We start from the raw sequence: 14,920 nt of genomic DNA on the forward strand, positions 1-14,920 counted from the left end.
AGGGATGTGTCATGTCTCCATGGTTGTTCAATCTGTATATGAATGGGGTTATAAAAGAGACACTAGGTAGGACAGTGGATGTTGAGGCAGCATTAATAACAGAGGGCAATGTTTGGACACTCCTTGTACAATACTGTTGTTTGCAGATGATACTGTACTGTTAAGTGAAGACATAGGGGAACTGCAAGACTTGGTGAATGAGTTCGGAAGAGAGTGGAAGAAGCGGAATCTAAAGGTGAATGTAGGGAAGAGTAAAGTTATGGTCTTTGAAAGAAACGAAGTCACTGGATGTACAGTGATGCTGGATGATGAGGAAATGGAACATATAAGTGCATTTAAGTACTGTACTTGGGTAGTGTGATGAGTATGGATGGAGGTTTGGTGGGTGAAGTGCTTGAAAGGGTACAACAGGGATGAAAGATTGCTGGTTCTTTGAAAGCAGTGACAAGAAACAGGGAAGTGAGCATGGAGTGAAAAAGTCACTGCATGACAGTATTGTAATACCAACTCTAACATACGGAAGTGAAGCTTGGACCTTGTTGGAAGGACACAAGTCATGAGTGAGAGCAGTGGAAATGAGTTATTTGAGAGGAGCATGTGGAGTACCACAGAGAGACAGACTGACATATAAGGAAAGGGAAAGGGAAATGTTCCCCCAAGCTAGAACTTATTAAATCATATAGTCCTGCTAGGTGACAGGAGGGTGCTACCCCTCCCAGCATGGCAGCTACCGGGCATGGCTCGAACTCACAACCCCCTGGTCCCGAGTATGACGCTCTACCATTGAGCCACCCCACCCCCAACATTTGAGGAAGTGAAGGAGCACTGTGGTGTGGATGTGGATGTGACAGAAAGCATCAGGAGAAATACAATGAGGTGGTTTGCCCATGTGGAGAGGATGGAGAGCGAGAGACTAAGGAGGAGAGTGTATGTGAGTAAGGTGGAGTGGGGGAGAGGAAAGGGGAGACCAAGGATGAGATGGAGGGATGGAGTGGAGAGGTATATGAGAGAGGGGGATGTGAGGTGGGAGCAGGGCAGTGAAATGGCGGGGAACCGGGCAACATGGGGGTAACTTGTTTGTGGCCACCTCTTTCGGGATTAAGGTGTCTGGCAATGGACAGAGACAGACAGATAGATCATTCAGTACCTTTTGCAAATCACTCTCACTTTCTACCAACAAAATGGTATTGGCCACCCAAAACCTGCAAAAACTGAATATAGTCATAAAATAACCTCTGATTCTTACAGTAAAGGTCATAACAAGAAGGCAAGTCTTAAAGGCCCAAATCCCCTAGTAGCACAGACAGATCCGTTGTACATAAGAGTAATTCACTTCCACACCATAATAAGAATGACATGCTTCACACTGCAATATGATCACTCTGGATATCCTAGTTGTAAGTCAGAGTGCTGACATTTCACTTAGACCATGGGAATTTTTAAGTTGTGTGCTTCCACCGCCACAGAATTCTATGTCTGAGATAATTCCCATGATCCCACATCAAGCATTTGTGGTGGTTGTAAGAAGATATAATCCATCTTCCTAAGTGGGTGTCTCCAAGAGTGATGGTTGGATGAAATGTAAACATTACTTATTGAACAGTTTGTTGTTGTTATGGCTGCAACTCCAGGCTCATATTGTTGTGAACCCAGTGGACCACAAGAAATCATGCACTTTGACTGGTCACTCCCACAGGTATTTTGCGGCAGTTATGTTGAAGGAGTGTCTGCACCGTGACAGTGTTGTGTATGTGGTGAGTGCAATGTGGTGTGAGGGACAGCACTGCAATGTGGTGTGAGGGACAGCACTGCAATGTGGTGTGAGGGACAGCACTGCAATGTGGTGTGAGGGACAGCACTGCAATGTGGTGTGAGGGACAGCACTGAAGTGTGTGCAATGTGGATTGTTTTTGAGTTGTATTTTGTGTTTGTATTGCTGCTTAAAATTATTATGCACATTAGACAGTACATTAGTCAATAAACACCATACATATAACTACTGGGAAATACCATTTTCCATGTAAACAGGGATGAGAAAGTATTAGCACAGCTCTCTGATCTCACCTGCAATGTGAATTAGGAAGACAATTAAAGCAAGCACTGGAAATCAAGTACAGAACTAGCAAATACAAGTAGTGTAGAAATTGGTGATTCCCCTCAGTCATGTTTCCCATACTGTTCATCTGTTAAAAACCAAAGAAAATGATATTAGTTACCTTGAAACTGCTGCTCATTGCTTCATTTTGTGCTGACATGTTTGCTATAATCATCTGGTACTCAGCAATCTTGGTCTCCAACTTGCTTTCCAGGGATGAAACCTTTTGGTGGTGGGCAGCATCCTTGGTGCTGAGTTCCTCTGACTGAGATAACACCTGCCTCAGCAACCCCTCTTTCTCAGACTGCAGAAAGCTCAGCTCTGCCTGCACTGCTGATAACTCTGACCTGCACACAAAAGTTTGCACAGTAAAACATCATGAACCTGCAAATAACAACCAAGAGGTTGCATACATTTAAAATTTTTTCATTCTATTACATTATGGCAGGTAGGTGGGGGCACTCACCATCCACGCACTCAATGTAGTGCTGCTCTCAGGTGACTGCCCTTTCCTCTCTTCCTTCCTTTTTCCCTTCCTTCCTCTTCTGTCTTTCTTTCCTTCTTTCTTTCCTCTTCCTTCTGTCTATAGGTGACTCTGAGTGACAAGCCAAATGGTTTCCTGTACACCAGAAAATCATTTACTACGCTGGGTGGTAACCATATAACCAAACTATGACACCTGGTGGTTTAGTGGGTAATGAAGGCACTCTAACCAGACTGAGTCTGTGTAAGTTTATATCCATGGGGTGGTTGGGGTTTATTGCTCACATAATGCCACTCATGGATGTGTGAGGCTGGTCACCCTCAACTTAAATGTCAGGACCAACTTGCCTAGCCCTGTGTTCCTATGCTCCTCATGGGGCAACACAGGATTAGATGATGTATGCATGTATGTATGTATTACATATGAGTCTGTTCTTTGTCAAGGGTTTTTAAATGTACAATGTGTTCTAAAATGTCCAGCTCTCACAATAAACAATGAATCATATCATTTCAAGTGTTTATTTAATATTCATATACACTAGCAATCACTAATTTCTGCTCAAGGGTGCGCCCTTTGTACTCCTATATACCCAGGGAAGACGGGAGGGGGGGACCAAACAAGCTCCACCTACCTCTACCCCAGCTCACAACCCTCCCCCATACCCCTACCCCACCCAACCCCCCACTTGTCATTCTTAACTGGCAGTTACATTTCAAGTTAACCTCATACTTTACACCCATAGTCACAATACTAATACACAAACAAAACATTAGGATATGTAAAAAGTATATAATATAATTATGAACACACTGCGCAAGGAATTAATACATTATAATGTTGACAGTAAAACAAAAATGTTAACAACGGACATCCCAGGCCTCATACGCTGGGTGCCTGCATGCACTTGTGTGTGTGTGTGTGTGTGTGTGTGTGTGTGTGTGTGTGTGTGTGTGTGTGTGTGTGTGTGTGTGTGTGTGCAAAGCAGTGCACATGAGCCCTGAGGTGGCCATTGTTATTTTATTTTTTTTTATTTTTTTATTTTTTTACTGTCAACATCATCCATCCATCCATCCATCATCCAATCCTACATTGCCCCATGAGGAGCACAGGAGCCCAGGGCTAGGCAGTTGGTCCCGACATTTAAGATGAGAGTGACCAGCCTCACTCATCCCTGAGTGGCATTACATGAGCAATCAACCCCAACCACCCCTTGGATATAAAGCTTCACCGGCTCAATCCGACTGCAGCGCAATAATTACCCACTAAACCACCAGGCGCCAAAATTTGGCTATATGGTTACCACCCAGCATAGTTAATGGTTTCCTGGTGTACAGGAAACCATTTGGCTTGTCACTCAGTGTAGAGTTACCCACAGGCAGAAGGAAAAGGAATGAATGCATTAATTTCTTGCTGCACCGTGTTGGTAGTTATATACTTTTAACATATCCTAGTGTTCTATGTTTGTATTAGTAGTGGGGCCAAGAGTGTTAAGAATGAAATCAGCTTGACACATAACTGCCAGTTAAGAATGATGGGTTGGGTGGGTGGTTGTGTAGGGGTATGAGGGAGGGTTGGCAGCTGGAGTACAGCCAGGTGGAGCTCATTTCGTCCCCCCCTCCCCTCTTCCCTGGGTATACAGGGGTAGGAAGGGGGCACCCCCAAGCAGAAATTTGTGATCATGAGCATGCATACTGCATTTCTAATGTTTTCAGAGGCCCCTTCCAATAGTCCGAAAAAAACAATAGTCCAAAAGACCCTCCGTCCCCCGCCATTCAGATTACAGGACTTTTATTGTCTTCTGGTCACTGTTCTTATGAACTCTGTTGGCATCCTTTCCCCATTACGTGGGTAAACAGTATCAGTCTAGCTACACATTCTCGCCCATTTTCTACCCGACTCTCTACTGCACAAATCATCAGTATTCTCAGTCTTTCACGTATGCAACTGTTTGACTTAGAAACTGTCACTCTCAGTCTGTCTTCCCCACTGCCTAAAAATTACGGGTTTTTAAAATGCTTTGTGACCAGCCATCTTGAAATTAATGAATTTTGATTTGGGAGTTCTTTCCTGTTCAAATTTACTAGAAATGAACAAGTTCTGAAGGCTCTAAGCCTTTGGTTCTTTCTTTGCTGCCTTTAAGAAAAAAAAAAAAAAAAAGATGTGAAGCAGGAAAGCAACGAATGCCCTGCACACAATCTGCTAATACAGTAACACTTAAAGCAAGAAAGACAAGATAACAAAGTATATATAATACACTGAGACATACATGGAAATGCAGGGATCTAAGAAATGGGACACACTATGAACAAATCACATTAGCTTCCCATATCAGCCAGGGAATTGGTGAGCTCCAAATGAACTGAAAGGGTTCCCTGGGATGGCAAACCATGAAAATGTTCTCCTTTAGGCAAAACCTTGGGGAGGACCTTTACTTTCTTTGCTGCACAGAAGAGCTTTTGGCACCCTGCATCAATCACCAGTGATTGGCTGAGGTGTGCCGTACCACACAGTGCTTGGTGGTGGATTCCAGCAGCTTTGAATAACTTTCTTATGAATACTGACACCACAAAAATAAAAAAAAATAATAACACACATACACAAAACACAGAACTACTCACTGGAGCTGCTGAAGTTTTAGGTGGGCAGCTGAACTCTCTGCCTGCAGCTGGTCTCTTTCCGCCTGCAGTTCACTGATATCCACCTCTGATGGTCGAGCCTTCTGACGTAACACACTGGCTGCCCGCACTTTATACCCTACGAAGTCAGCAAAACAAACCACATTACACACTGCAGAAGCAGTGAAGTTAATGTGGTAAACTGTGATGGCAGTGATACAATGTGCAAGCTGTGGGCAGTGATGCTAATGTGGGAAGTCTGGGCAATGATGCTACTTTTTTTTAAAAAAAAAAAAAAAAAAAAAAAAATCTGGAAGCAACATAATCCCATACAAGCAATATAATTTTTGTTGGAGACATGGGACAAGGTAAGTCAAGCAACAGTCATGTCTAGTTGTCTCTGGTACTTAACCTCTGTACCATTCCTAACCCACAAGCATTACAGCCACAATATGAAAGTCATGGAACAGGCTCTTGCTGCAAAAAGACGGCAACCTGAGTGTTATTTCACAATGGAGGAAATGATCTGTAAGACATCTAATGAGACAGTGTTTAAGGTAGGGGACCTCAGAAGCTGAGATGAAGACAAATGCAAATGAAGACACAATTCCAACCAAAGAGCACCAACCCTCACAAACAGAACAAACTGGTGACAAACCTACCTGCACTTTGACAGAAATCATTAGTATCTTGTGTGTAGTGGACAGAGCTACCAAAGATCAAGTTAAAAATGGAAGCAAGACATGAGCACCATTAAAAAAGCATTCAGTCTTCAGGGGATCTGAACACTGAGAGAAAGATTGCCACAAACAAACATGAATGAATCATTACCTTGTTTCATCACGCCATCTCCATTCTCCACACTGATGATGATGACAACATCAACAATGATGATGATGGCAACAAAGATGATGATGATGATGATATCAGTAGTCTGCTGCAGATTTTGAGGGATTTTTGTGGGAAGAAGAGCAGAAGGACAATGACAAAGCAATCCAATCCCAAGAGCCAGAATCATGGCAAGAGGCACTGCAGGAAGACCACGCCAGGACACAGCAGGGTCCTCTACCCAGCTTCAGAACCCCCTCCCCTCCCTGCACCCTCACACAAAGCCAATCTACCATCAGACCTCATGACAGTTGCAGTAACTATGTTTTTAAATATGTTTACCATTGTTTGGAACATTACAGCAAGTCTGGGGTAGTTAGGGTAGGCTTAGGGGGTCATTTGGGTTGACAATAAGAAATGCTGGGACAAAATTTTGGGACAAAATTCATTTTTTACATATGTACTTTTGTTTGTATAACACAAAATTTCTATGTGACACAAAACTGAAACCAAAATGTTATGATATGGGTGAGTGCACTGTACACTGAAAGTGGTGACAGGGAATAATGACATGAGCATGGAAGTACAGAAATCACTGTATGATGTAACAGTACATGTATTGTGATCCCTAAACTAATATACAGAAATGAAACTCGGACTTAGTTGGAAGGACACAATTCAAGAGAGGAGTGGAACTGAGTTATCTGAGAAAGGCATGAGGGGTTACAAAGAGACACAACATACAAAAGAGGATGGAGAGTGACCACCTGACTAGAAGACTGTATGTGAATGAGGTGGAAGAAGAAAGGGGGGTGAAGAGGAACTGAGGATGAGGTGGAAAGAAGTATTAACAGAGATAAGGGATGGAGGTGGTCTGCCCAATGTGAGACAACAGAGTAATGTGGACGAACTCTACTGGGAATCTGGACTGGGGCATCTGAATACATATTAAAGATTTTTTTTTCTTAATCATAATCATGCTGATTTACCAATGCCACTCTTCTTCTCTTGTGTCAGTACATAAATGACACTGCATGTACATGTGTGCAAGCATCTGCACACATATGCATTCATGTGCATATGCAGACATGTATTCATGTGCATGTACATGCTTTTTAAAACTTAATTATGTACTGCATGTATACAGCTTTCTAGAATGTGTACAGTGTTCTATCACTAAATCCTGATGCTGGCAAGGGATGACTTTACGTGGCAGCAATGATACGACCGGGTGGTTCCAATGCCTGCTTATACAAATGTCCCTCAACTCCTTCCTCATCCCTTGGAAAGAGGATGATGGACTGTGGTCCGGGCAACTTCAGCATGCAGTCCACTGAGTTTACATTTAGGTGGGTCTGGGGATGCAATTACTACTACAATAAAAAATTAAGTTTACTGCAGGATGCTACTGCACACAGGGATGGAGGCCAATTGTTCTACTCCAAATGGCACCCAATTTACTCTTGTTCTGCCTTCAGCATACCTGAATAAGGATGAGTTACACAGGAAGCACAAATGGGATGGAATGAGGGGATTATACACAAGTTATGGCATTATCATAAGGATGTATTTATAAATTTTACAGCAACCATTTCACTGAAATCTCAGGATATGATAATGGAAAGACAGTATGGTAGAGATGGCAACTCACCCTCAAATTCAGTCCTCAGTGAGTCTCTCTCAGCTGTTAACTGTTCAGCCTCCTGTTGGAGCTTCTTGACTTGCTCCTCTAATACTTCAATCTGTAAAAGAAGTTATGCTATAATACTTCTACCAGTGCATAATATCAAAACAGATCTTTATACAAGGATGATGATGTAGGACTTTAATGCTTGAAGATTCAGCCACAATAAAGATGAGTAAAGGTGACTAAAAACTTTATAACCACACTTCATAGGAGAGTGAAATACCTGTCTTTCTGTGTTGTGTTTCATGGATCTCATTAAGTCTTCCAACTTTGTCTTCTCACAGCTCACTTCTGCAACAACCAATTTCTGTCTCTCTACTTCCTGCCAAGAAAAACAGCCACAGATGTAACATATGCTTAAGTTCAATCAGTGAAGAATATGATATGGACAGTGAACATTAAATTTTCATAGCAGTCCATTAACTTCAAACTTAAATGAACAAGTTGGAAAATACAATGCATGAGACAGCAGTATAATTCAATGTTCCAAAAGAAGAGGACCAAATGCTGCATGTGCATAAGAGTCAGTTGTATTTAGTAAATGGGCAACGCTGATGCACTGATCAGTGTGTGAGTACAGTGGGAAAGGTAATGGGGTATATCATTCAATAATACTGCAAGAGATTTATGAAGTCTTGGAGACAAAGGACAAACAAATAACATTCAATTATAGCAATTGTCTACAGCAGGGCACCAGGTTTTGCACCTAATAGGAACCGTGAAAAGTGCCGCCAAAGTTGAGGCATTGACCTTATGGGAAATAAGCTAATAGGGACCGGGCCCATAAGAAAACACCCCCCCCTAGTGTATTTTCTACTTTAAATACATCCTAAAGTTACCTGAAATGTTGCTATTAACCTGCCTTTGAACCTCTGTAACCAATCCCGTGAATCAAAGAACTCTGGGGGTGATGCAATGTTACATTTCTTTGCAACTGCAGCATAAAATAGACAGGCCTGGTCATGAATTTCAGGCCCCTTCCTGGGTCCTCCTATTCAACCACTGTAACAAACAATGTTCAACCACTATCATAACTGAGCTGTTCCCAGTCACCATTTTCACTCGTTTGCCTCCGGCGCCTGGTTCAAAATACAATACTGTATTTTTTCGTAAGAGCTAGACTGCCAGTTAATATTCGTATGTGCTGTACCAATCTGCCAACTTAAATGTATTTTTCCTAAAATTATATTGGTCCAGTGATCAAGAAAAAAATATAATACTGTTGTCCAATTTATATTTTTTATGTTTATACCAAAGTCTATTTCCTCTCGAAATTCCCAGGGTAGTAGTCATGAAGCTACCACCCTGCAAATTTTGACAAGAAATAGAACTCAGCATAAATATAAAAAATATAAACTGCACAACTAAATTATATATATTTCTCTTGATCACTGAACCAATATAACTTTAGGAAAAATACATTTAAATTGTCTGACAGAAGTACAGGACATCCGAATACTGACTGACTCGAAGTTCATATAGCTATTACTATTCACAGTCGACTGTGGCACATTACACTTTTTGCATATTTCAGAGTTACAGGCACCTTTTTCCACTTCCATCACGATTATATTTTTTTACTCATCATCATACTTGCATTTTCTCACCCCCTTGTAGTGGTAGTCACTTGGCCTTTCCTTTACGCTGTTCCAGGTTCACACCTTCTTACACCATTTCCACCATCACCTGGTCCACCTCCAGCTCCACTTGAAGCACAAGATGACATTTTTCCATCAATTACTAATCAAGGATGCAAGAGTGTAACACTCAGCTTGTGAACACACTAAACATGTGCAGAAAAACAGGCCGAGACAGAGTGTTGGTGCTGGCGTCGCCGTGGCAAAAATTCAAAAACCTGTGGCGCCAGAAGGCGCAAAAATTTGTTTTTTTGTCGTGAATGCTCAATCACAGGAATATCTGATGGCTGACACGAAAGTGCATTTCGCCAACTTGGACGCCGCCAAACCTGGTGCCCTACTGTATTAAAAATCCATTACTTATTTTGCTCATTTGCTGGTTTCTCCCATTTTGCACTAATAACTTATGACATTGTGATACCTGAAACACACATCTGACTTATAACTGGGACTGACTGTACTACTAAGGCAGATAAGTTTTCCACTATATAACATCTAGCCAACAGAGCGAGGCTGCCACAATAAAATGTTAAGGGAAAGTAAATAATGTGCAAAATCATGATACCTGTGTAAGTTGTTCAATGGTTGCCTTATCATTCTCCCTAGCCAAGGTGTGGGATTCATGGCTCTGTCGAAGCTCTGACACTTCAGCCTTGTGTTCCAACAAGAGTTTCTGCAACACAAGCAGCACAGTTAAACTTTAAACAGTACTACATATGGTACATACATATCATCATATTAATCATAATCATTATCACCATCACCATAACCATGATTATCATCTCCAAAGCCTTTCTCCTTCCTGAGAACTCCACAACAGGGGAAGGACACAACAGAATCGCCTAAAGGCTCCTTTATCCTCACATGCCCTTCTCATGCTCATAAGCATTCCTCATTCTCTTCCCCCTCTCTCATCAATATATACTGTATACATTTATGGTAAAATAATAACAAAAAGGGATCATTAAGAGCCTGTAAAAATACAGTTATATAAGAGCATTACCTATACCCTGGGAAGTGATACTGACGTACCTTTCCTTTCATAACTCTCTTTCTGACCACCAATAAGGGTTCTGTCAGAGAAGCTCCATAGTTGATATGGCAGTCTTTTATGATTCTTGGTCATCCTCTTTCCAGGATTTCAGTGAAATACATCAGACATCTCAAAGGCCTTCGACAGATTCTGGTATAAATATTTAATTTCCAAGCTGCCCTCCAAAGGTTCCTATCCCTCTTAATGTACCTACATCTCAAACTTCCTCTCTGATCATTATATAGTTGCAGCAATAGATGGCCATCGTTCTTCTGAAACTAATTCTTCTGAAACTATCAGTATAGTTCCTCAAGGTTCTGTCTTTTCACCAACCCTCTTCATCATATTTATTAATGACCTCTGCTGTATATCAAGTCTGTTCACTGGACTTCAACCATCGCTTTTAGTTCTTGGTTCGTGATGTCAAAGTAAGGGCTGTATCTGACAAAGAGTCTGTACAAGCTCTGCCTGAGGCTTTGGAAGAGGGTATTTTAACTAAACATGTGAAGATGCTTGGATCTTCGGAAAACAACCCATACAGTATGTGATGCTGAACAAGTTGACAGAGGCCATTACTTACTGGTTAACCTTGAAATTACTTCAAAACAATCATCATTGATTTCATCATCATCAACCAACATGTGTGAAAATAGTATTATAACCCCTTCAACCTGATCTCATATTTTTATATTCTTGCTGCTAACTGATTAGTTTATACAGCTTAAGAGAGCATGCTGGTACTGAAATGGTTAATGAAGGCTATATCTGACCTCTCCAAGCCAATAACTCTCTCTTAAGCTGAAATAAATAACATGGGGGCAGCAACAGTAAACTCAGAGGCAATCTTCAAGTTCTAGGATAAAATCAACTGGCGTATTACTTTCATTTTCTCTGCCCGCTCCCTCTCCGTTGCCTCCTGGGTAGCGAGGTGAGTCAGCTGGTCCTGGAGACTTCCACTTTTCCCTTTCTCCCTCTCTACCTCCATCTCCAGTTCTGAAATCCGTGAATCCTTCTCCTTGAGCTGTGTGTTGAGCTCCTCCACAGTCAACTCATAGTCTCGCATCTCCAAGTCCAGCAGGCTCCTGGTTTTAGCTTCCTGTGAGAAATGAACAATCCTTTGTGTTCTGAATGGTTCCTGAGGACTTCTGAATCATATTAAGTCTAAAGTATAAGGAACAGTCACTTCTGACCACCTTCCAGACACTGTTCTACCAAAAGACAAAGACAGAATAACAAGCTGCAGATAGAAATTTACCAACGGTTATGCTATAAGTATGCCAGTAACAACTCATTAACTGAGCTGAATGTGAAATACATTGCACCAACTATGCCCAAATAATTATTCACTGATCTCATCGGGTACTCATCTCCTGCTGAGTAGGTTAGGCTCCCAATTTCAGTAGCACAAAGCACTTGGCAGAAAAAATTATCACTGAGGACAATCTTTAGCAAGATACTTAGAGAATATGTTTGGGTATTCAATGATAGTGTATGAATATCCAGTCAAGCAACATAATGGGAGCAACTATCACTCTTCATCTGTGTGCTTCCATGCCATCTTTGTCTGAGCACACCTCCTGTCAAACACTGTCATCTTCACTCCTGCACACTGTTCTCTTCACCTTCACTGCAGGTACACCTGTCTGAAGCCTCCAAGATCAATCTGAGCTAATTCTGATCAAGATAAATTACTTATTTAGTACTTAACTGGTCAGTTTTCCTCATCTGTTCAAGGAAAGCTTGACCATTCTCCCCACGGACCACTAAAGCTGTTTTCTTACTTTTTCTCTCTCCCTTCTGGCTCCCTTTCTCTTCTTTCTTTCTTGCTGCTGTTTTTCTGTTTTGTGTTCTTTTATGCCTTTAAGCACCACCCAGCAATGATGGAATTAATTTCTCTCTTCCCCTGGGGTTTCATCAGTTTTGGGTTGCATCTCCTCACTGGCTGAAAGGATGCAGCTGCTTTCGCTTCCTCTCTTGGCTCCTTGTTGCTGAGTTTAAGTGATACCTCCTTTGTCCTTACCTCTGTCTGGACCTCCTCTGCTCGCCCTGCATGAGCCAGTCACTGTACTCCAAATCAATTCACAAGTCTGAGTTGGTGAAAGTTACAGTAAGCTGGAAGGGGAACTTCTCATGGACCAACTCCCTGCTGTTGGGTATGTTACTGCATTTGTCCCTGGTGTCTTCACGTCCTCGCACTTGACTCAACCATGGGAGGGGTGGGGAATTGAGCTCTCCCTCATATCGATGAGGGTTACACTTTCAAGATGCAATCAATATCCAAATCCCACAGATACTGATATTTTGACGGTCACTTGTATATAACCATTATATAATTCTTACGCAACCAATCATACGTTATGTTAATGTGATTCTATGTTAAAAATGCAATTCCTTTATATATACCATTCCACCATAGGCCTTCCTCATTTGCAATGAATACCTGTTTAGCTACAGGTACTAAGAATATTATTTATTAAAGATATGAGAGATATGTAGATGGAAATGAACAGAACCAAATGCAATTGAGTGTGTACAGTAACAAAGAAGACAGGCCGCCACCACCTGGTGCATATTTCCAAAATGTTTTATTACATTCCATAAAAGCTAAAGACACTGATAGTATTTTGGTATTTATTAAAAGCAAGAGTGAAATGCATAAATGGAAATGGGTACAGGTGAAAGCAGGTGATTGGCAGGTTGGCATCAAGATGCTGCTAGTGCCTGCCCTGGAAATACCTGTAATCAATATATAATTCCCATCTGGAGCTCTCATCTTAAATGTCGGGACCAACTGCCTAGCCCTGGGCTCCTATGCTCCTCATGGGGCAATGTAGGATTGGATGATGGATGGATGAAAAAAAAAAAAAAAATCCATCTATAGCCATTAGCCAAAACCACTGAAAAAAATCCTGCCAATAACGAGGGAGTACTGTACAGTACTTCCCTCAGGAACTCCTCCCCTCCTCATAACACCAGGCTTGCTCTTTCCTGCCATATCCATTTCAATCCCATCACTTTCTCCTGAGTTTATGATAAGGTAAACAGCACTTCAATGTCTATTAATGATGCACATTCCAGGCATTTACCCTTCTCCCTACATGTTCTTTAGGTTCTCCATTGCAGGTGGATCACATGGGTTACATTATGCCATCTTTTCCTCCTACTTCATCCCTGATGTATCCTCTTATTCAAGCAGGAAGCTGACAGTGAGAAGCAACTGCCCTCACAGATTCTCCTTCAAAGGTATAGCAAGTGGAGGTATGTCACATTACTTTTCCTCCTTTTGTCTCCCTGGCACATCTCTTGTGGGATGCAGCTGGTGGGATGCAGTCTATTTACTTCCATGTCTTCCTCCTCTTCTTCAGTAGTCTAAGTAGTGCATCACTCAGTCTGGCAACACATACCACTTTAAGACTCTCAGGCCTTGCATTCCTTTCCCACTCAGAGGGACGACAGCCACAAGAAGTAGTTAATTACGCATACTAACACATTTGCATCCCATCTCTTAGGTGATTGGTTCTATGTGGCAAGCAGCATATTTTATTCATTTTCTTAAGTTTGGATTTCCTCCTTACCATTCATCCCACTTCTAAAATACTAATTTTGTTTTCCTGTCTCCCCAGGATGGCAGTGAATACTTGCCTTGGGTTCAGGGTACAGCAGGTGCAACCTGATTGTCCCACATCTTTCAAGGGAGGGATCACAAGTTCTGTGTCCTACATTCACCATGCAAAACATGGGATGCTTTAACCTGGGTAGATATCCTGACTGTACATGTCTCCATACAGTCAAGAAGGAAGGACCAAACCCAGCAAAATTCATGCTCAGGCATGAGTACTTTTCTAACAGATCCCCTTGCATTCCTTGGGCTAGCTGAGATTTTTGTTGGCCTTTGAGTCAACCTTCAACAGTCTTCTGCTATCCCTTTTCATCTTCTCACCTGGGCTTGTTCTCTTCCCTAGGTTGACTTCAGAATATTGCTGATGTATGTCTTGAAGACATGCCTGTTTCTGGGCTTGACCAATCTTCATCTAGGGCTTTGCCTGAGTCTATTAAGTCAAAAAGGCCAGAAAAAATTCCTACCCTCCATGGAGCTCATATCTTCACAGCCATCAACCTCTCAGAGTAATCTCACCACACTATGAAGATCATGCCTTTCCTAACAAAATTCTAGTTCAGATTTCCCATTCACATGACACCACCTTTGACTCACCCTTTTGCTTCTCAGTTTGAATTTAAGAATTTTATGCAATCTTTACATTCTCTTTTAGCTAAATGTGACAAACCCTTAATCCCTGGTTCAACCTCTAAAGATAATGGCCTTATGACTGACCAAGGTTCAGCTGCTGAATCTCATGATCTGGCTTTAACCAACCTAACTCTGCCAGACTTCATCTGCCAGAACCTCTCCCCCAATTTATCTGACCCAGCTCCTCTGGGCCAGCCTCTCCCAGATATGAGATTTCCACTTTGCATCTGCCTGATTCAGGTTTAAACTTGGACAATCTTACTGCTGAGGACTTTCCCCTCCTCAACTACTC

The 14,920-nt window shown here is 41.9% G+C and overlaps 1 protein-coding gene across 1 annotated transcript in view; it reads right to left on the reverse strand.

Moving 5' to 3' along the window:
• LOC145417407 (uncharacterized) overlaps positions 1-14,920 on the reverse strand; it is a 59,493-nt gene that overhangs the window by 16,916 nt on the left and 27,657 nt on the right. Inside the window, exons 11-16 of the mRNA XM_080286086.1 lie at positions 11,260-11,475; positions 9,912-10,019; positions 7,933-8,031; positions 7,674-7,764; positions 5,198-5,333; positions 2,217-2,442 (exon numbers count right to left, since the gene is read on the reverse strand). Of these exons, the coding sequence (XP_080142212.1) occupies positions 2,217-2,442; positions 5,198-5,333; positions 7,674-7,764; positions 7,933-8,031; positions 9,912-10,019; positions 11,260-11,475 (876 nt within the window). The remainder of the gene's footprint in view (positions 1-2,216; positions 2,443-5,197; positions 5,334-7,673; positions 7,765-7,932; positions 8,032-9,911; positions 10,020-11,259; positions 11,476-14,920) is intronic.

This window comes from Coenobita brevimanus, chromosome 110 (genome assembly GCF_032717465.1).
Source record: "Coenobita brevimanus isolate Jiangsu-jjx chromosome 110, ASM3271746v2, whole genome shotgun sequence".
In the NCBI taxonomy this organism is placed as follows: domain Eukaryota; kingdom Metazoa; phylum Arthropoda; class Malacostraca; order Decapoda; family Coenobitidae; genus Coenobita; species Coenobita brevimanus.